The sequence below is a fragment of the Suillus bovinus genome (assembly GCF_016758785.1).
Source record: "Suillus bovinus strain UH-Sbo-P2 chromosome Unknown EDB93scaffold_27, whole genome shotgun sequence".
Lineage (NCBI taxonomy): Eukaryota > Fungi > Basidiomycota > Agaricomycetes > Boletales > Suillaceae > Suillus > Suillus bovinus.
In genome coordinates this window covers 363,813-385,713 of record NW_024542083.1, presented here as the reverse complement: position 1 = coordinate 385,713, position 21,901 = coordinate 363,813, and the positions used below count along the sequence as shown (strand labels likewise).

At 44.3% G+C, this 21,901-nt stretch overlaps 9 protein-coding genes across 9 annotated transcripts; 4 read left to right on the top strand and 5 right to left on the bottom strand.

Annotated features, from left to right (window-relative positions):
• Positions 1–8: 8 nt before the first annotated feature.
• On the bottom strand, positions 9–245 carry EDB93DRAFT_1062808 (uncharacterized protein; the record flags this gene model as incomplete). The annotated part of the gene is made up of 1 exon (XM_041444858.1): positions 9–245. A coding segment is annotated over one exon (237 nt), but the record flags the coding sequence as incomplete, so codon positions are not given.
• A 3,598-nt stretch (positions 246–3,843) lies between these two features.
• On the top strand, positions 3,844–5,121 carry EDB93DRAFT_1103987 (uncharacterized protein; the record flags this gene model as incomplete). Its single annotated transcript, XM_041447370.1, has 6 exons — positions 3,844–3,869; positions 3,920–4,107; positions 4,187–4,207; positions 4,267–4,642; positions 4,723–4,877; positions 5,075–5,121. 6 exons carry the CDS (start codon positions 3,844–3,846, stop codon positions 5,119–5,121), a joined length of 813 nt encoding a protein of 270 aa, XP_041307812.1.
• Positions 5,122–6,760: 1,639 nt separating this feature from the next.
• Positions 6,761–7,838, bottom strand: EDB93DRAFT_1250419 (uncharacterized protein; the record flags this gene model as incomplete). The annotated part of the gene is made up of 3 exons (XM_041453011.1): positions 6,761–7,321; positions 7,373–7,548; positions 7,607–7,838. 3 exons carry the CDS (start codon positions 7,836–7,838, stop codon positions 6,761–6,763), a joined length of 969 nt encoding a protein of 322 aa, XP_041307811.1.
• Positions 7,839–8,457: 619 nt separating this feature from the next.
• EDB93DRAFT_1240582 (uncharacterized protein) lies at positions 8,458–10,427 on the bottom strand (the record flags this gene model as incomplete). The annotated part of the gene is made up of 9 exons (XM_041451779.1): positions 8,458–8,580; positions 8,608–8,655; positions 8,683–8,817; positions 8,839–8,937; positions 8,984–9,055; positions 9,234–9,472; positions 9,533–9,574; positions 9,629–10,209; positions 10,234–10,427. 9 exons carry the CDS (start codon positions 10,425–10,427, stop codon positions 8,458–8,460), a joined length of 1,533 nt encoding a protein of 510 aa, XP_041307810.1.
• A 3,341-nt stretch (positions 10,428–13,768) lies between these two features.
• On the bottom strand, positions 13,769–16,011 carry EDB93DRAFT_1085282 (peptidase S28; the record flags this gene model as incomplete). The annotated part of the gene is made up of 9 exons (XM_041445898.1): positions 13,769–14,104; positions 14,157–14,244; positions 14,292–14,382; positions 14,491–14,685; positions 14,920–15,104; positions 15,221–15,277; positions 15,328–15,622; positions 15,678–15,722; positions 15,777–16,011. 9 exons carry the CDS (start codon positions 16,009–16,011, stop codon positions 13,769–13,771), a joined length of 1,527 nt encoding a protein of 508 aa, XP_041307809.1.
• Positions 16,012–16,865: 854 nt separating this feature from the next.
• On the bottom strand, positions 16,866–19,092 carry EDB93DRAFT_1281175 (uncharacterized protein; the record flags this gene model as incomplete). Its single annotated transcript, XM_041454449.1, has 7 exons — positions 16,866–17,426; positions 17,646–17,743; positions 17,766–17,879; positions 17,904–18,016; positions 18,308–18,412; positions 18,651–18,803; positions 18,983–19,092. The coding sequence occupies 7 exons, from the start codon at positions 19,090–19,092 to the stop codon at positions 17,328–17,330; spliced, it is 792 nt and encodes a 263-aa protein (XP_041307808.1). The 3' UTR covers positions 16,866–17,327.
• Positions 19,093–19,426: 334 nt separating this feature from the next.
• On the top strand, positions 19,427–19,909 carry EDB93DRAFT_1085209 (uncharacterized protein; the record flags this gene model as incomplete). The annotated part of the gene is made up of 2 exons (XM_041445890.1): positions 19,427–19,577; positions 19,626–19,909. Coding segments are annotated over 2 exons (435 nt in total), but the record flags the coding sequence as incomplete, so codon positions are not given.
• A 116-nt stretch (positions 19,910–20,025) lies between these two features.
• Positions 20,026–21,083, top strand: EDB93DRAFT_395336 (uncharacterized protein). The gene is made up of 6 exons (XM_041456256.1): positions 20,026–20,074; positions 20,142–20,397; positions 20,457–20,612; positions 20,659–20,763; positions 20,819–20,969; positions 21,025–21,083. Exons 2-5 carry the CDS (start codon positions 20,209–20,211, stop codon positions 20,879–20,881), a joined length of 513 nt encoding a protein of 170 aa, XP_041307806.1. The 5' UTR covers positions 20,026–20,074; positions 20,142–20,208; the 3' UTR covers positions 20,882–20,969; positions 21,025–21,083.
• EDB93DRAFT_395340 (uncharacterized protein) lies at positions 21,001–21,891 on the top strand. Its single transcript, XM_041456257.1, has 4 exons — positions 21,001–21,187; positions 21,242–21,438; positions 21,542–21,634; positions 21,682–21,891. Exons 1-3 carry the CDS (start codon positions 21,055–21,057, stop codon positions 21,593–21,595), a joined length of 384 nt encoding a protein of 127 aa, XP_041307805.1. The 5' UTR covers positions 21,001–21,054; the 3' UTR covers positions 21,596–21,634; positions 21,682–21,891.
• The last annotated feature ends 10 nt before the right edge of the window (positions 21,892–21,901 follow it).

Sequence of the window (21,901 nt, the reverse complement as noted above, 5' to 3'; positions counted from 1 at the left end):
GTCCTCAGGTCAGTTGAAGTCACTGGAAACAACTGTCTGCAGAGAAGTTGTCTGTAGTGGGAAGGTGCATTTGCACAATCACAAAAGTTGAGTGCAACCTCGTGTATTCCATGAACATCGATGATGACAAAATCATTGTCATGGGCAGGTTTGGGATTGCGACAGAGCTGCTCAGTGTGGTCTCTGAACTGGATGTGCAATCCAAGTTGCTTCAAAGTTGTAGAGTAAAAATGCCCGTCCTGCCATCACTAATATAATGATATGAGTAAAAAAAACCAATTCAAATCCTTCAAAAAGCTGGCTAACCTTGACTCAATGAAGCGGCACATTTTGGTGTAGTGTTATAATGCATGAGCAGCAAAACAAATTGACCAAAAAGCAATCTTCACAATGATAAGGTGCATCTGAGTCTCCGCAGGCGTGGCATGCATGATGCGCTTTTCTGCACCCTTCGAGTCGAATAAGTTTGTCTAGATAATGTGGGCATTCAGGTACCCAGAGGTGCATTGCATCATTCTATTGAAATAGATGACAGAGATCAGTTTCATTATTTTAATTGAAAGGACTTTTGCTTACTCCAGCAGTCTGCTTTCGTTTTTTTTTCTTTTGCGACAAGGACATCGTCATGAACCTGAGGCTCGCTGTCATCATATTGGATCTCGCTCCAAGGATCCATGTTGTGACTGTTAGTCATAATGTCGCACTTGGTCTCAAAAACATCACTGACAGATAGGACTGCATCAATATATCTCGTTCATAGATTTACTTGTCCAGTGGATTATACAGTGAATATTCGGTGGCGGTGGACAGTTTGAAAATATTGGCCAGCAAAACCTGGTAGAGAATAGCTTGAACGAACTAGATGAGGCTTCTTGCTGGGACGACCACCCACCATGAGCAAACAAATGAAGGTGTAGTGGGTGTTGTCAGTGTTGTCACACGTTGCATAGTGTATGCTGTCGAAACTCGATATATCCAAGCCTGTAGAATTACTGAATAGAAGCTCCAATTGACATAATGAACTTGCATGCAATGATAAAACATACAGCATGGACTGCACCAATTGTGTCAATTTGCAGTTGTGGCCCTATTGAAGCTCACTAGTCAGCTGTGGGAGAGCCGGAGACACTGACACTGGTGCGAAAGGAAGTTGTAATCACTCACAACTTAAAATGATTGATTAATGAGTTTTGGTCAGACTGAAGAGCACTTGTAATAGGTAATCATTGCCGTTACAATAGCAGTAATAAGCTACAGTAGTACAACCATAACTGTCATTCATAGGATATCAGTAATGGACAAGCATCTACTGTAACTCTGGAAGGCCTACTAAGTCGGTTCCTACTGCATACATTCTGGCTCACTTGAACATAGAGCACATACACTACAATGTATTTAGTTTTGGTTGTACTAAGTTCCAGTTATGAGTATGACTCCAAAAGCTTCTTTCTGCTCTGCTTCTTTTCAACCTTTCAGTGAGCTGAGCAAGTATGTCGAAAGCATCCTAGAATTGCAAGATGAAGGGTGATGTTTCAATCATTGCAAACTCGGTGGCCAAGATCGAAAAACTACTCAAATGAGTTATTCCTGCACAAGATGAGATCCTCAATTATTGTGGAATCTCACCTGAGTGGCACACTGTGGACTTGGTCTCACAATTCCTGAGGACTACTGTTGCATATTTGGAGGATATTCAGATCCTTGAAATGTCAGGAGGAGTTGCGGAGCTTACAATGGCACACTTGTTGGGAGAGCTAATGTATCAGAGGGTATTATGGTTTGAGCATCTTGGGCAGTTGGTACATGATAGACTACGCACATTATATAGAGTCAAATACAAATGTGCGTGCTACTTACAAAATACGAGTGTGCTTGCTACTGTCAGGGCCCGTGCATGGGATGTTTTTGGACCCAATGGCTGGACTGTTACTGTTCAATTTTTGCTAAGTAAGCATATCCATCTCATGATTGTGTGAGGCAACATATGTGAGTTGTTTGAAATGAAAGGGTTCATTGCATAACACTTGATATAGATGGCGTCCTGGAAATGGACCTCTCCCGAACAGGAGGAATGGTTGAGTCCATGGTATGAGAAGTACCACACAAAGCAATCAGACAAAGCTAAAAACTGGGTGAATTTCTTTACCGACTTGTTGGGAGAATGGCTTGAACAATTCCAAGAGCCAAGGCCAGCTATACTTCCCGTCATTGGCCCCTGACCATGGATGAGATTACCATCATGGATCAGGCTGAAGCTGACAGAAAAAAGGTATGTTAGCACAACAAACTTCCTGTGGAAGCAATCAAATTAATAGGAGGTTATAGAAATTAGAAAACTGTTTCAAAAACAGTATTGGGGCTACAAAGACAGGTCAGCAAGCAAAAACCGAGGCCACAAATGTCTTCCATGCGGTACTGAAGAGTGTTACCAAATGCAAAAAGCCCTCGTGTACCCTTCAGGAAGTCGAGGCATATTCCAAACTGTACTACCAGAAGCGCATAAAATCAATAGTCGATAACAAACTGAAGGCAGTGGCTGAAGAACTGTGAGCCGAAGATAAGGCACTTACAAATGGAAAGCATGTTGCCATTGTCAAAAAGGAGACAGTGAATCTCTACAAAGTAGAAACCAGTGAGATTAAGGCAGAGGTGTGGAGGTACATTGAGGATGCAAAGACGCTGTCATGCATGGTATGTGATTCACACCATGACTGATACAACAAAAGAGTGATAGAGTATCTTATCTTCTGTCACTCAGTTACCTTATCATTTTTCCTGATTCATTTCCTTCTATTTTGTTTCACATGATTCAGTCTGATTTCCCCTGTGTTGTCTATTTGATTTTATTTAGTTCTGTTTCTCTCTATTTGTTTCTCTCTGACTGTTTAGCTTTCAGATTTGTTTGTCAGCACCTCATGTGACTGGGAAATAATCTGATTTGTAACAACATTCACATGACTCATCATGTTTTGTAAGATCTTTGTAAGACTCTGAATTTTATTTATAATCTACTTAGTAAGAAAGATGATTCAGCACAGCCAAATGGTATGTTTGTCAGCAAACTGCATGACACATCCATGTGATGACTCATGAGCTTTCAGTCATGCTTTGTAAGATTACACTGTATATTAGTAAGGAGTTGATTCAGCACCTGGTTTGTAAGCTATATTCTTACCAATCTGTGTGATGACTTGTGCTTAGTAAGAGGGTTTTCAAAAGATATATAAACCCCTCATTTTCGCCCATGTAATATAACTTCCCATTTTTCATTCTTCTCTCAAACCATGAGAGTATGTAAGAATAAAAGTGCAGGCATTATGTCCTTGAAGTAAGCTTAAGATATTTCATCTTATCTTTTCTGAAGCATTGTATACTCTGACTTATACAAGCTTTCATTATTCTATTCACAAAAGATTGTATACTGCAACTTATACAACTTTTGCTATTTCTATCATTCAGGCCAAGCCTTTACATATATATATATATTTAAGAACTCTCTGTTTCATCATAGGAGAGACACGAACTAGGAGAACACAACGAAGTTGAGATAGACTTTCATCGGTTGAAACACGACCTACTAGGGTGCAACATGCCTATCATTTTTCATTATCCAGCTATGCTACATATCTATGTTGTACTTCCACAAGAAGAGGACAACAAACTAAATCCTCCCAAGAACTCATCATATTACCTCCCACCACGAAAACTAGAAAAGTCGGAGACCGTGCACTTCAGGACTGGCAAGAAGTCTTTACTGTGTATAATAGTGTTGTCATTATACACAACATTCATATAAGACCCTTAAGTAACAAGACAACACGCAGTGACAAGAAGAAGGAAAGAATGTGGTCGGAAGACAATTATGCAAGGTAACAATTTGGAAATTCAGATATGTCAATCAGCTAACATAACTCCATAGAAATCTGGAAAAACTTGCCGCTATGGTTAATAAGTTCTTGAAGGGGCTTGCAGATGCGACAGGCTTCTCATTCTCCCTCCTGGCAGGTGGCCCTTCTCCAGAGCTCAGTGGATTGATTGATGTCTACAGACAAGTCAACCATGCTGATCTGTGGAATCCAGCACTCACCTTTGGGTCAAAGTTTTCATGTAGGTAAAACAAAGTTTAGGAATGCCTTTGGCAAGGCATATCTCAACTTCGAGAACACTATCATATCACCTTTTTGAGATTACCTGTACTGTGTTTATCGTAAGTTGAGAAATTGCAAATAATAGCCTATCTGACTTACCTATCCAAATCAATAGCAGATGCTGCAGTGGTTTTAAAAAGAAGGATAGGGGATGTAGAAGGTCTGAATGATGATGACGACAATGGCAGCAATTCTTCATCAAGTGGCGTCGAGTTGGGAAATCGAAACGATGACACATTTGGTCATGTGACTTCGAGTCCGATTACTACCAGTGTGACACCACCTGACGGTGACAGTGTTAACATTGAAGCTGTGTCTAATGTTAACCTTTCTGAAAACTCCACCGACATTAATAATTTGTCAAACCTAGATGACTCTTTCTGGGAGGATCTCACTGCTCAACTATATACTTTTGAAGTGTCAGGCGGGAATCCAAACTTGCCACCCTTACCTCCATACCCCTACAGCAACACTGCAGCTATTCTCAATTCACTGTCAGCTACCACAACCACAACACCTTCTTCATCTGAGCTTCCTGCACACACTTTCCCCAAGGCTTCAATATCAACCTTAGTACCACAGAGCTTGCCCACATCTCTCTCAACCACTCTGTCTCCTGTGCCACATTTGAACAATACTCAGTCCTCACCAACCTTGGCATCACAGAGCTCGCCCACATCTCCTTCAACTGCTCTGTCTCTTATGTCAACTCCATCTCTGCCTCATGGTGTATGTCAGCCTGGGCCTCCCTTGATACCACAGGACTTACTCATGCAGTCTCCAGCTGTTGATACTTCATTAATTCTGCCACCAACTACAACCGCTGGTCAACAAAGACAAAGCCAGCCTTCCACACTTGAATGTGCACATCCATGCAGGACCAGTCATGTGTGTGTTCCTTCCTCACACAATGTTATTGTGAATAGTATTGGTAAGAATCTTCCCACAAATACTGGCAAGCGTCATGGAGTAGTAGTTGAAACTGACATCTCAAGCCACAAAATGAGGTGAGTGATATGATCTTCTAGTTTGTCTCGTCAGCTGAGCAAAATTTTAACAATGAACAGGAGGCAAAAGGTTTGACACTTCAAAGATTTAATCATACTACACTTTTCATACCACCTTTGTTCCATGCTACCTTTGCTATATAATTTGTTGTTGTTTGCTTTAATTGTTGTCTTGATAATAAATAAAATTAAAGTTTTCATATCTGAACTGGTGTGATTTCAGCTTCATCTGTACATGTGAACTTGAACTTAGTTGCGAGAATGCAAATATCATATGACACATGGTTGAACTTGGGCATGCGCTCAGCAGCAGTACTGGTAATGTTGCATGCACTGCAGCAATGTAATTTTTTCAAATTCAATACTCATTAATATCACCATGTCAATATTGTAACTTAGCATCTGTCTGCCTTCACAATCTGTGTTCAAGATAACATGAAAGTTGTGCATGCAAGAATTTGGATCTATACAAAGTGAATATATATCATGGGTAAGGTGCCTGTTCCTGGTTCAGCAGTCCAGGTCAGGTACATGCACCTGACCGCCTGACAAGTCGAAGATCCAAATCTCACCATGTTTATAGCTGCCAGATCAGAAAGAAGGTGCAGGAGTGGCAGTGGTATTAGGTGGCTGAGAGTGTTCTTATTTGGTATCTGACCCCTCCCCACACAGCCTGGAAAGTTCCGAGAAGCAACATTTGGGATTCACCATGGATATATCAAACAATATATCAATCTGGTTAATGGATAAGTCAGCCCAATAATGTATTCTAGTTTTAGGCTTATAGTCCTCTTTCAATGTATTATTATGACAGTATAGCATTGCAACCTTTGTGCCACAACAACTTGTGCCAGTTGGCCAAGTGTGTTAGAGTCCAAAGTTGCAGTATTTGAATTTTTGTTGTTCGTATTGGGTTTGTGTGGTGGCACTCAGATGTAGACTCAACACACTGCTGATGGGTAGGAGTCTGGTGTTGACTCAGAAATGTACTATATCCCTCATGGCTGAGTGGTCATGACCTGATTTTAATTCTTACTTCCACATGCAACTTACAACATAAATCGATGTTTCTGTTATGCACCTTTTATTGCAACGTTGAACAACCAATTTTTGTTAAGAAATGATCAAGTTCATTGAACTTTGAAAGCCGCACTGGAGACAGCCAGCCTGACGCTGCCGTAGTGGAGTTCTAAATACTACCGCTGGCTCTGTGATGAAATAGCCACCTGAAAGGCGACATATCATGCCAAGAGGTGTGCAAATTTGCAATATAGGACATACACCTGTCGCAACTTCGGAGCCCCCCCTGTCACAGTGACAATAATGCCAATATCCATATATGGTAACTATTTTTTGATCACTTTGATCCAAAGAATGAGCAGAAAGACAATGATTAATTGCAAGGGAACAGCACAAGTACACGACAATGGGAACTACTGTAGCGCTACTTTGACAGCATGTTGTAGACTATGTACGAGCTAATAGAAAGCATATTCCTGAAACAATAGAGACATAGTGAGCAATACGAGAGAGCATGTGTGATAGCAATAGAAATGAATGCAAGTGAAGAGAACATTGAGCAACTGAGGCGGTAGGCTGCTGAAGTCAAGTCTGAGCAGTGCAAGTGCACTTGGCAGGCTTGTAGCTAGTAGAAGTGGTCATAGAGTGTTTGACAGGACAGGAACTTGATGCAGGGACATTCTCCTTGTCCATCCCAGATGAAACATTTGGCGGGGTGATCCAGCGCTCCTTCAGGATGCGCGCACTGCTCTGCTCAAGATCTGTCAGCATCATATCATTGTGGGTGCTTGCAGGCAGCTCGACATCCTCTGATCTGTACCCAGGAACTGAATATTTATCATGCACTGTCATAACATGCTCGAGCATGTTGTAGCGCCAGATAGCATCAACAGCGAGAACAGGCACCTTTCGCAAAGATCTCCCAGGCTCTGGGGGGAGTACTAGATAGTACAGCATACACTTGAGAGGGAGGTTTTGGCAAGGCTTGTTCTTCGATCCATTGTCGACAGCTCCGTATTTGAAGGCATGCTGATATTTACAGCGTGTTGTCCAGGTAGGTGCGCTGCTTGCAGTGACTGTGATCGTGATGGCACACTCTGGCTGTCCTGAATGCCCACAGAACCCGCATGGATGATGCTCTCCAACCTAGTATTTGGAATAATCAGTGTTGCAAATAAACATTGTTAAAAGATGTACCTGTTCCTTCATACTGATGACCTCAGGTGTGTTGCACAATGCACGAAGGATGTGTTGACCCACATGGCATCGCATATCTGGCACCTTGGCTTCACATAGCAAACACGTTGTGACACGCTCTCCTTTGGATGCTGTTAACAGGCTGTTTGCCTCAGCCGAGAACACTGCAACAGTCCCTGAAACACAAGAAAATCATCAGAAACAATGTGCAACATCAAAGAAAATGAGACTTACCGTCAGAGAACTGGTAAGGGAAAGATTTCACATCTAATGGCGTGACTGATGCAATAGACCTGAGTGATAGCTTCATTTGAGTGGTTTTTGCCCAGATGAGATCGCAGGCAGCTTGCATAGCATCTCGAGGGATCTGCCATGTACTCTGGCCACTGTTGACTTGAGAAAATGCATCGCTGTTGACATCTCCACGTAGGCGAATGAAAGTTGGTTCAGGATTCATGGGTTCCATGAGAGGACCCAGAACAGTGACAACAATGACACGCACTGTGGAGTCAGATGTTCCTTGTATAATCAATCGAGCAGTGACATATCCCCCATCCCACAAGAACATCTAAGTGGCATCAGGCGAAGCGTTGGTTGGAATGACACTGAGGAGCTGTCCTGTGATTTTTGCAGTGGAACGCAAAGATGTTGTAGAGCGAAGGACACCAATGGAAAGGTTATGACCAGAGCAAAGGATTGTAAGAAAAATATCCCCGACAAGGAATAAATTCCTGTCCATGGTCTGTCCTGCGGACATATCAATTCATTTATTCACCTTTGTATAGCCTTCCCAGACATGCTCTAGCCGATTGAGACACTTTGATATGAAGTCCTTGTTGATGACAAGTCGACATATAGTCTGCTTGTGGATCCAGCATCCATCATATAACACGTAGTCATCTGGGCGTATCCCAGGTCCATGTGGCAATGATGCAGAAAGCACGTCTGCAGGAGGGGGTTCACTGAAATACTCAGAAGGAGCATCAGCAGGAGACTCGTTGATCAGCGCCCCTTGAAATGTCAGCATGATCTCGTCTTCTTCTACACGTCCATTATACTCATCTAGCTGAAGCATATCGCCATCCTCAGTTGACAAGATGGTCTCCAAACATTGTGAGGGTGATGAGCTTGTAACAGGTGGGGGAAGTTCTGGTACATGGCTTGGGTCTTCGAGTTCCTCCTCCAGTTGTGATGCCGAAGTATTTGTTCTGTCCAAACGGACGCAGCATGTCGACGTTAGGGTTGTTGAAATGATCAGCAAAGGAATAATAAACCAGATCAAGCTGTGATGTGATGAGAATGGAGAGCACTGAATCACGACCATTGCACCACACCAATGGGAGATCACATCTGTTTGCGACAATATCACCCTTCCAGATCTCGTGATTGATATGATCAACTCCCTCGTGGCGTGTAAGTTTGAGGCGTCGATGACCCGGATCAAGCTTGGGATGATGTTTAAAAACACCATCAATATCCTTTGCAGCACCAAGACGATTGATGGCCTGAGCATAAGAGCATGCTGAGTTGTGTCCCCCAATCATATGTGTACGACCAAAAAGGATCTCAAGGGGGTCGTCTCCAACATCACTAAGGTAAAAGCGAGCGCACAGGGTCCAGTGACTGTTGCTTGGCTAGAGAGAAGCAAGCATTCTTCACCACGGTTTGAGTGTCATAATAAAGCTGATAGGACATGAATGAGTGTCAATGAGCGTGAAAAAATGTGTAAGCCAGGTGCACATAACAACTGAGGTATTGGAATTGCTCAGACAGAGAGAGAGACATTGATAAAGGGAGTAAGAATTGATTCAAGCAGCACACTGAGAAGAGAAATTGAAATAAGGTCGGCATGAGTGTCAACTGCGAGGGAAAATGAGTCGTTCAAGACATGGCACTGAGATTTTGAGAACTCGATGATAGCAAGCATGAGTTCGACAGCACGAGGGACATCTTGGGGATCGTCAGGGTGAAGGAGTTTTGTTACTGCTGCTTCATCATAGGCGGGCAACCACACCAGATACCGTGCAAGCATCATTGAATTTATGACATGGCCGTTGTTTAGGACTATTCCCCCAGGTGCCCAAATAAGTGTACAAATGCCTAGATTCAATTAAATAAATGTTAGTTGTTATGATGTTCATAGTGGAAAGAAGCACTTACATTTGAAAACATGCTTGAAGTCAAAATCAAGTGTGATTTCACCTTCACCCATGAATCAATTGAGTCCTGGCAAGTTGACGAGCATCCCATACAAACGTGATTCAGGAGGTAGTGGGAACCTGATGAATAACTTATGACCAGCAGCATGCCTAGTCACATCACCATCTGTCACTAATGACCAGATTGGGCTGACGGACTCTGACGCGCCAGTCCTGTTCCAGCTACCAATGACATGGGCAAGGATGTGTTCCATATCAGAGGCATCTTCAGACTTGCAGGTGGGTGCCGCTAAAATAGGATAGATCTCGTCTTTGCCAAAGCAAGAGATGCCGATCACTGTGAGTTCCTTCCCAAGGTGAAGTTCACCATCGTGAATTTTTTGTGCTATGTGCATGGCAGACTTGTACGTGTGGAGGATGGGTTCTACAACATGGGAATGCTTCCAGCAAAGTCCCCCGACCTTATTATACTTGCTAAAGTGAACTGCCATCTCCTTGAGGGCAATTTCATCAATCATCAGACTGACACCGCACAATGATGCGAGTGACAAGTGTGCATGCATGGTCATGATGATGTTCCGAATATTCTGGTCAAACTGCTCATCTCGTATAGGACCAATGGTTGGCACAATTGAGGTGAAGGTCAATTTGGAACGGAGAGTATGGAGAGAGGGGAGACTGAGTGATTAATTCAGCGCGAACAGGAGCTGGCGCCCACCGAGCTTGAAAACAAGAGTTGTGATGTCAAGGCCATTGGCACCATAACCTCGAGGGGTGTATGCACCCTCGAGAGCATCCTCATGCTTATTAACAACCTCCCACACACTGGAACCATGACATAGAGCAACGTCGATGATTTGGTGGATGTGGGGGATATCTTTTTCAGATATGGCCATAAGGAGCCGATTGTAGTCGTCCAGTTGGGTGAGAGATCACATATATTTGCGAGAATGATTGAGTTCCTATTTAGCGTCAGTTAAAATACTTATCTGAAACTATGTAAACGTACCTGCAATCTCAGCTGCTTAATTTGTTCAGCATATGTCTTTGCAATATCTTGCATGTGTCCAAGGCCAAGATACTTGTAATTAGTGTGGTGCTTGGGATCGTGAGCTATTTCAGAAAGGTACATTATGTGTCTGTGCACGTCAGAACACTCATTGCATGGTAAGCCCTGGAAAGACGTATGCATGCAATACTTTGATCGAGCATGAGGAACACTCGGCTGCATGCTATTGATAGTGAAAGGCAATGTGTCAGGGCCATCATGATACTGACTCCAGGGGAAGAGCATGAGGAATGGACATAGGTCGTCTGGCCAGACGACAGTGACTCCAGGACAGTCGTTGAGGTGAGAGGAGGAAACAAGATGGCTTGAAAATTATTTGGTAGTAGTAAGTATGACTCATTATGAACTAGAGCCGAAATGAAATCAGAAACATACCTGTGATCTGAGGTAATAATGGATTGGGAAGGCAAGAATGTGGTGATAAGGGACTCAGAACACGATAATGATCAAACATCATCAATCTGAGCTTGCTCCATCCGTCGTTTAGCCTGTATGCATCGCTTGCTGCCTCGATGACTGACCAAGGAGCTGAATTGGCCTTCATACCAAAGCACAATGCCTGAGGGTATGCTGGTCTGGCACCATTCCTTGCAGTCAGGACAACGAAGGGTCCATCTCGGACCGGTGCTGTCAACCTTGAGGCCATTTGCCCTGAATACATCATACAGCGCCTCGGCAGTATTTAATCTGAGTGCTGCATCAATGTCGAAGTCTGGAGGTAGGGCGATTGATGGTATATGCGGGAACTCTGACTCTTGGGAATCACATCTACCGTCGGAATCCCAGTGATCAGATAGTGTATCAGGCGAAGTATAAGATTCTGAATGGTACCCATCTACTAAATCTTCAGGGTGTAGTTGTACTTGGAAATCTATGGTGGGACTGCAAGAATGTCCAGATATATTAGAATCATTAAGAGACATGCAATTTGATCTGTGCTGCGAAGTTTTATTTGAGTCGTTACTGATACTGGGTGCTGAAGTGTCATAAACTAATGGGAACCGGCCTGCATGTGATGAATGAGTGTTAGAGTACATAATAAACAAAAGTGTGTCTTTGAAAATGACAGTTGGTGGGCTGACAGGACAGAGAGGGTATAAGATTGGTATAAGAGTTGTAATAAGACGCACATTATTGATATCAGATGTGACTTGATATCAAAGTCACATGTTCTCACACATGACATCCAAAATACTGGATTTTAGTGAGCAACACCCTGTAACACGTGTTTTTCATTGATGTAACTATCACAATGTGTTCTATGCTAGCAAACCCCCCCCTCTTGGTCTTCAGTCAACAATTCTACTAACTTCTGACGCCACTATCGAGGAACTCAGAATGGTCTGCTGGCAACTTCAAGTGGCTGTGTATTAAGGTTTAAAAGCTTATCTAATGGTGGGCTGTATGTTCAGCATTTCCCTTTTGCACACCTCTTGTGCCCATTGCACTGCTGTTTGACACTACAAGAATTGTAAATTCAGTCCGCAGGATGGGACTCATGTTTTGGTTCGTGTGTGACAAACAGTTGTAGTGATGGTGTGTCATCTTCGACTACATGCGCTACTTTTGCTGATAGCTCGGACTTGTCCTTAGACTTGTCTTTGTCCCCATCGCTACTGTCCTTGTCCACAGATTTGGACTTATCGGCCTTTTTCTTTTGACAATCTCTCTCCCAATGACCTGGCTTCTTGCAATAGTTGCAGTTGCCAGGTTTCCTTCTTCTTGTCAGTCTTCAAATTCTCCTTCGACCTGTCCGAAGTTTTGGCTACAAGAGCCATCTGGGAATCCAAACCTCGACATGATTTCTCCTCGACTAAGATCTGGCTTATAGTGCCTTTGATCGTGATTTTGTCACTTGTCGACATTAAAATTGTTCAGAGGGTCGAGTAGGAAGTAGGGAGTGATATGACCATTGCTATGGCTACTAGGGAGTCGTCTAGGGCCTGTCCAAGTGAGTTCAGCACTTGGGCCTTCTGTCGCATCGAATTGAGCTGTGGTTCCATAGGAGAATTGTCCAAAAGTGTTCCACAAAACAATTCGCCTATTAGATAGGCTATGCTTTGCTTGCCTTTCCCTTTGTACCTCTCGCACAATTTGGTCCATGCGTCGGATGCTAATATTGTGTGTAGGACTCCATTTAATGGTTCATCTTTCAGCGTCAATGTGATCTGTGCATGTGCTTCCTCATTTTTCTCTAGCCACTCATTTAGTGCATCTGGGTCTGTGGCAGGTGGCTTCACCTCCACTCCAGTGACTAGATCCCAGAGTCTTTGTACTGTAAGTACTTTCCTTGCTCGAAATTTCCAGTTCTGAAAATTTGACCCATCGTTCTCCAGTGATGGCATATCATAGAGCCAATTCAAGGCTTGAATAATTTTCTTTGAGCTGGATGCTGATGAGGCAGAGGGATTTGGGTGTGAACCATGGGTTTGCGGGATTGACTGGGTTGTTGGACATTGTGCGAGAAGTAGGATAGAGTCACTACTAGGCTATTTGTTGACTGAGCTTCAGTCAGGGCTCATAACCTTTTGTTCATTGTGGCGACACACGGAAAAAAGGAACTAAAAGAAAGGAATGTATACTTCAGTCTCATGCTAATAGAGCAACGGACTAACTAACCTAAAAAAAAGGAATGTATACTAGTAGAGTTAGAAATGAGTGTAAAGTATTAACGAATGTCTCACCTTCAGTCTCGTGCTAATAGAGCAGCGGACTGAAGCGTTACCAACTCTGTTTGTATGTACTCTCGTGATTAAGTAAGCTGTACTCGCCGCTTTAGGAAAATAATAAACAAAACAACACTCAAATCCTTACTACTAACCTTCCCGTTGCAGTTTTCCTTTTGTGCTTACTTGCACCGCCCCACCAGGCGATGCGAGGAGTACGTGTCAGAAACATAAGAACATATCAGCATTACAAAAACACAACAATACGAAGGAAAGCATATGACGAGACATATCCAACATAGGGTCTATGACCCCAAAGGACTAAATGTGATGCAAAAGAAGAAAACACGGACGCACGGCAGATCATATGGTGTTCATATCAGTTGATCGACAGATTATCTTCCCATCAAACATGTGCATGACCTTGCTTCCAAAAGGCGAGAAGTTAACATATGTAGCAAAAACAAAATTGGTTTATAGGTCTGATGGCTATATCACGGACTCATGAATGCCCTGGTGTCCACTCAGCAAGCCACTCCTTCATGTACCTTAATGCTGCTTCCTGCACGACCCTAATAGTCGGGTCTACAATACCATTATCCGCCACCATATCCGAGGTATGGAATCCATCGCTCATATAGATCGGCATGCGGGTAGTGTTGGGCTTATTCAGCCCATCAGCAGAGACAGTTCCCCCGCGCCAAGGGTCGCGCAGGCCGTTGGCGAAGAACAGACGTGGGACATCCACATTCCAGCCAGCGTACATTGCGTTCGTCTCTGCTGTGGCAGGTTGAGGCGGATAAGCGAATACTTCAGGGAACATGTAGACACATTGACGCTGATGATTATGTTGAAGAAGGCTCATGTCACAAACCTAATTATATACGTACCTCGTCGTAAATGGGTTGAAGGATTCTGCTGACGATCGCGGGTTGGCCTTCAGGAGGCCCAACCTGGTAGAAACCGATTTGGTTGCACCTAGTAGGATTGTCAGATTAGATATTAATGCAGATGAGAATGCATACACCATCCAAGACCATGATCTGAAGGCATTATCCACAGTAATATTAGTCCAGTAGATGTCAGTCGGATTATACGTCTCCAAACAATCTCTGGCTTCACCGTCAGTACGAACAATATCACATCTCAAAAGAACACGTACTCAATATCTTGAACCTGACAAACTTCATCATCCAGATTAGCCATGTGAATCAAAAACCGAACGGACGATCGTACTATACTCGTAATATGTAGTATTCCAAAATTTTCCCCAAGAGTTGACAGCATTATCAAGTCCCCACCCGTCAGGTCCGGCATTGATACCGTCCTTGACCTCGAGTGCATCGCAGAACTGATAGAACATTGTGTTTGGGCCGGAATCAGGTGACAGACCTTGCCAATCCCAAAAGTTGTCTTGAACTATTGTTCCGAGGAGTGTCAGTTAGGACAAAAGACAATAGGCCAAGTTGGGAAAAAGAACATCGTCCAAGGACCCATATATAAATTCGTAACCAAACGGGTGACGCGACATGAATAAGAATGTTAAACTAATGCAAAACAAAATGAAAGGCGTCGTTGGCGCGAATCAGATGATGTATAGGTGTCCGTTCTATGCAAGTATTTGAAACTGAATGAAACACAAGGACGACTCACGTGCGCTGGCGAAATCGTCAACGTGCTCAAGGCTGCCGAGGCCAAATGCCTCCTGGAGCGTCTTGATTCCAGCTATGTCGTTAGCCGCGTACATTCCATCCAGGTAGGCGATCACTTTCTGTACATCGGAAGAACAGTTCTGTGGCATGTACTCGCGAATAGGTGTGAAATAATCATAATAGTCACTAATTTTGGTCGAGAAGAAGCCGGAAATCAATATGTCAGAGGTGATCGTAAAGGAAGAGAAAGGCAATTCATCACGTCAATGAAAGTGAGCGATGATTGCAATAAAGTGACATACGTGATCGTTTGCACAGTACCAGAAGATATATATCCAGCCCAGAAAATTCCCGGTTTGCTTTGAGTCGATTATTACACTGACAAGTGGGATCCGTTTGCGGCACTCACTTGACCATCGTATAACTGGCAAGGGCTCCTGAGTAGCTTCCTCCGACCAATATCCATGGTGCCTGACTTGGTTTCACGGCATCACCCCCAGGCATTGGAAGGTCAGCGGTGGTGGCGAAATACACGAGATCGTCGATAGCTTGCTGGACGGTGAGGAGAGCTAGAGATTGTGACGTGAGGTTGTCGTATGGATTGGAAAAACCAAAGAAACGGTGTTCTATAAGGACGGCGGCACCGTTTTGTTGTTGGGCGATGAGACCATTAATGGTGTCATTGGTAGTGTAGCCTGCGTAGTCTGAAATCGAGTACTTTGAGAGAAAGACAACAAATCGGTTATAAGGAAAACCAACCGTCTCCGTTCACTTCTCCAGGCGTCATCAATATAATGGGACCGCCTTTAATGCACACGTCAACATCACATGAAGCGCACCTCGATCCTCGCGACATACCAGACTCATAAAACTCCCAGTCCATCCAGTATCGCTGCTTGAATGTTCCCAGGCCAGGATTGTTGTGGTCGATGAGCTGGTCGAAGTGATAGACGGTCGAAATATTTGGGAGTGTTGCATCATTCGACGAAGTGAAATAACGTTCCGGCACTGGAAGTTTGTGGAGAGAAGGCATCCCACGAAGCCTAGCGTTGGGAATGGCTGCTCGGGCGATGCCTACAAGTAGCAGCAACATAAGTGTCCACATCTTGATCGCAAGTGTTGGATTACACGACGTGATCTTGTCAGAGAAGGGGCATTTATATGCCTGCCAGGATGTGCAGCGTAACCAGGCCGATCAGTGACTGAATTAAAACTGGTCAACGATCCGTCATAAATTGGCAAATTACAGAAAATGCATCAATCTTACCTGTGAATAGCTTGGCGAGAAAATTTTGAAAAGTTCACCGCTTGAATGAATGGAGAATGCCAGCGTGCCCTGGGAATCATCTGACAGCGGATACATAGAAACTGCTTATGCCAGCATAGTACTAGATGTTCATCTCCCCAATTTGATACTGCAGGAGAAGTGGGCAGAGCGCACGATTTGTTTCCGATGCCTTCATAAGTTTCGTTGTCTGCTGACTTCAGTTGGCTTGCAGGTCGTCGCTCCGTAAATACGCAATTCTTGGGACCCAAGCCGGGCATTGTAGGCTTGAACTGGGAATGCTACAGATTATTAAAAAAAAAAAAAAAAAAAAAAAAAAAGTCTAGAAATGAGCGCTGAAATGCCAATGGGATTACGAAGTGACAGGCGAGGAAACATTGAAGATGGACAAGTAGAACTTCGATGATGCGCGAAAACGCAAAACCAGAGTGCACAAGTCTGAAATCTGGGACTCGGAAGTTGGAGCACATTGTAGATTAGTCTTCAGTAACACGGTTGAAGACAACGATAACCAAGTGACTTTATATTGATCATGTAAAGTCCTTCAAGGCAGCGATGTAGAGTCCAGAGTACTTATGTGGCAAGCAACAAGCAGGTGTTGTGAGTCAATTTGCTGCTTAGCGTAAATTTGGAACGTCACGGCAGATGCCGCAGCCGCAGCATTTTCCTCTTGCCCGTTGTACTACTGTTTGACACTACGAGAATCGCAAAATCAGAGAAGTGGAAATGGACGAGTCTGCATAGTAATATCATAGAGTATACGACCTACTCGGTTGAAAATGTGGATCTAGCACAAATGGCAGATGTCTCATTGTGGCTGCATCAATCCAGTCACCACCCCTCGACCTCGTTGGACGTTTGAAGGTCATGATGGTGCCATAGTCGCAATTGCGACTCCTCACAGTCTTGCCCGATAAACGATGAATGGTCACTGAATCATACGTCTTCTCTGTGTGCTTTAATTACTGGGAGTAAAATCGAAGGAGAATGTTGTATTCAGAAAATCAGGAATAGGGACACTCTGGAACCTTGCGATCGATCCTGCTGACCGCTTCGCGTACAAGGGCAAGTTCCGCGTCGTCTGCTTAGAGTACGAGGTGTGAAAGACCGAAGACGGGGTAAGTTTAAACACCGTTGGATGACAAAGCCCACCACCGAATGTAGCTGTCCTTCTTGCCGATCTTTCTCATCTGCCCCACCTGCCCGCTCCCCTTCCTGCATGCCTGTGCCCGCCTCATTATGTCTTCAGTAGAGCAAAAGGTCCTTTACTAGTAAACTAGCGCGGCGCATGATCCTTGTAAGTTCGATAAATAAGGTATGTGCTAGTTGGATTCCTTTGGAATGAACCCAGTGCCAGCAGGAACACTTTCGAAGAAGCAGAAATGCCAGGGAAAGGCACATAGGGCAGAATGCAGATGAACTGTAAAGGTGAGCAGACCTACTACTACCAAGTCCACAACGTGAATGATACCGGAGCATGCACCCATCCCCATTGCCACCATTGGCGTTGAACCATCAACTTCTATGCATGTGCAAGTACCTGTTCCTGTTTTTACACTCACAAATCGAAACAGGCGCGTTTTCTTTGACGAGCTCTCCATGTACGAGTCCGTATCGTATCATTTCATTTCCAATAAGCGCTTTCGAAATGATTTTTGATTGCTGCTCTTCCTTTGCTGAATGTTAATTGCGTCCAATACCTCTGGGAAAGCAAGTCCAGCCACCACCTGTTGCCTCTTGTCGCACACGATATCCAGCAATGACTTCGTGCAACCTCTCACTGCCCACAGCCACTACACAGGACCGTAACATGCTGTAACCTGTGTCAAACTAGCTATGCTTTATTTTGTTTCATTTTTTCACCAAGTGCTATATTTGATAGTAATCTCACATGATGTTATTGACTATCTTGGATGTGCGCAGCAGTCAAGAAACCAGAATGTCTTTAAGGCATATTCTATGGTTCCACGCTGAGCGACCCTACAATGTAACAATTTTTGATGCTCGGGCAGGTGCCCTTGATCATGAGGCGTTCGCCAGATATCACGAGATAGTCGATAGTCCGACGATATCGGTGATGTACACCGTCCATAGTATGACGTACGTATGATCGGGAAACTGATGGTCAAATGTGGGTCTGGACGAGCGCTTGACCGGCCCAGGAGGGGGCACGTGCACGTTTGAATGATCGGAAGTCCGAAAATTGGATCTATCAGAAAGAGTACAGCTGTAGCTGATAAGTACTTATAGAGGCTTCTCTCACTAAGGTTTCAATTACGAACCTGACCTCAGTGCTCCACGAGGCTACTTATACTATCAGTATGTGCTTCAACCGAAAGCATTCAGTCTAACCATTGTCTCCGTCCGCAAAATTTGTACTCGCATGTGGTAGAAATGAATCCACTGGTGGCAAGGCTCCTCGATTCATGCTTCACCATGGTGCACACTGCACAGTAGGATCATCGTCAGTTAAATCACCAAAGGCTTCGTTGACTGGGCGATCCTTGAGCTGATGGCGTGTCGCACGTTGGACTGCAATGCACCGTGCAAAGTGATCATATGCGAAAGGAATGGGCAGGACGAGATAAGAGGGATCGCGCCTAGCAACATGCAAGTAAGATACGGCGCACACTGATCAATACGATCATTTATTGATAGATCACGTATGTAATCCTTACGATCGACTGAGATGACCTGGGTTGAGTTGTGCACGTCGTTGGGCGCATAACAGAGGTACGTACTTCATGCAGTAAGGTAAGGTTTAAGACACAGGTTCGACCTTGAAGATGGAAAGTAGATGCCAATTCGCGTCAGGATGCCGTCTTGAATTTTGATACTCTCATCAGTCGATCTTCCCGGAGTGGGTTTGCCCTCAGCAACATTTCCCATGATGCTGAGTTTAAATGTTCAGGAGGCTGTAGCCGCAGTAAAAATCGCGGAGTTTGAAGTAATCCCACCTTCCGCTTTCGAACGCTACTAATGACTCCGAGAACCGAAAGCTAGGAAAGATTATGATTGCGGACAACCAAATACCACCAATTTTGGATGACACCTAAGACTGATTTTTCCTGGTGCCACAAATGACTGGGAACCCATTCGCGCTCCAGCCATATTTAAGCTCAACCAACTCACCATCATGATTAACTCCATAACGATTCACTTTTTCATCTGATCATCTACGGACTCAGCTTAAACTTGATTGTTCTGTCCCTCTCGTTAAATACCCTTGAAGGTGTGCTACAGGCCCACTTCGATGTGGTGCGTCTCCTGCCAATCTTGGCCCCTCCACCGAAACGAATGTATTCTGGGAACCCATACCCAAAATTTTGCCACTCCACCAGTTAGTTCTGTTGTCCTCTTCTCACCAGAAGGAGGTGAATCTCGACGCACTGTCTCATTACAGCAATACTCATGAATTGCAGAGCATCCAAATATCATTACAGTCGAATGCCGTCCGTCGAAAATCCTCTCGCAGGGTATGCGCCCCCAACCTCTCGTCAGTGGACATTTTCCGGATGCCCAAGCGGAAAGCATTATCTTGACGCAAGATTTCAATGGAGAGCCACTCAGATTTCCCCTTCATTTGTGGTACCTCCCGACTGCACTATTGACTTACGCACCCATTCACATCAATCCCATTGCCATTCATCCCACTGGCACATCCGTCGTTTCCGCATTCGAGGAGGACACACATGTTCGCTTCTAGCAGCTCTCAGGTCGACAGACCATCGCCATTTTCCAACACCCACACTTGACGGACTGCGTCACTTGTCCCATGGATGACAAACACATCCTCGATGATGATATTGATACGATGACAATACCCAAGGATGCTTTACCAGAGGAAGCTATCAATCCACCGACATCAAAGGTATTTATTTTCCTGATGTTTGCTCGTCCATGCCCTATCTCATATCTCGTCTTTTTTTAATTCGAAGGTTCAAGACTCCAATTCAAGGGCACGTCTAAGTGTTTTACTCTGAAAACGCAATTTGAGCATGATTCATGCCGCAGATTCTCGCCATCGACACGCCCGCCCGCAATGCATGCATCGCGGGGGACTTGTCTACTGCTGAAAAAATCCTCACACAAGAGATCAATGCTGATACCAACAAGTACGCCCCGTATGCTAATCGCTCATTTGTTATGGCACGTAAGCACCACTGGGACCGCGCACTCCAGGATGCGATCAAGGTAAGATATATTGACCCACCACAGACCATTATGAGAAGCTAACTCTCATCATGATATAGTCCATCAGCATTCAGCCCTCCTTGACAGGTTGTATCTCCAAGGGCATCGCCCTCAGCGGAAAAGGGAACTTTCGGGATTCAATGCAAGCATTTGATCTCGCATTCACGTTCGCAAACGAAGATTCAAAGATCATTGTTTTCCTTCTCTTGATCAAGGCACGTTGAATTTTTTCTGACATGCTCCTTTCTTCATCGTGTTCAGGCTATCGCCATCTTCAATGCCGGTCGGCATGAGGAAGCAATTATACGTGTGCAAGAGCTCGCTGCCACTTGCCAGAATGATATCCTTACATGTCGTGTCGTAGAAGTGAGACTCGATAATGCCTAGGCTCATGTATTGATACTGATTTTCTGCACTCCGGATTTTAGGCATACTTACGGGTCTAACTGGTAATCATTGCCTTAGATGGAGGGCGCCACAATGAAGCTGCTGACCACTTCACCGCAGCTGTCGAGATGAACATTTTATCATCTCGATCAGCCATTCATTCTAGATACGACGACTTTGTAGTGGTACGTTGTATGTAACCGAAAATATTTTCATGCTCAACTGGGTGTTTCATTGCAGCTGTTCGGGTGGGACCTTGCATCGTTGTGGATGACTGCAAACCAGAAACGTTGTCATGCACTCATTCGGGGAGGAACACTTTGGGAAGCTATCAAATCGTACCAGCATATGATGGATGTAGATGACATAACTACGAAGACTAACTCCCTTGGTTGGTCTAACAGCAAGTCTTCAGTCATGTCACCCATATTACAATCCTGACCTGTATTTTATCCAGTTTTCAAGCAAGAATGCAGCGCGCTCTGTACTGCCAACGGAGATGCTGCCTTTGTTGCAAACAATTATGAGAGGGCTATCGACCTGTACTCAGCAGCGATTGAGTTGTGTTCTGCATCTGATGTCATCTTTGCAAAGCGCTGTAAGGCCAAGTTGGGAAAAATGTTATGGATCGAAGCACTTCATGATGCGCAAAAGGTGTGATGATATTTTATCATGTCGTAATCAATGCTTATTTGGTGGTACTAGGTCATCGAACTCAATCCTTCATCATATCTTGGTTATAATTTGAAGCACACAGCGCTTCATGGTGCACAACGTTATGATGAAGCAATCCAGGTCTTCCAAATTATGATGACCAAATTGGACGATGCCACTGACGTTCCGACTCAAAGTAAGCTCCCAATAATGCAAGTGTTGACATGCTCAACTCTTTTGCAGAGCTGCGCCAGCAGTATCTTAGTCCATCCGAAGCAACATATGACATTCAAAAGGTCACTGATGCTCAATTAGAAGACGCTCCATTTCGTGTACTCGACACCACCACCGGGCTTTTATGCGACCGAGAGGCGCAGATAAGCGCCTTCGAAACGAGTGTAGAGTACAAGGAGCTTGTGTCATCAACAATCGCGCATCCAGACTCCAGAATGAAACCTATCAA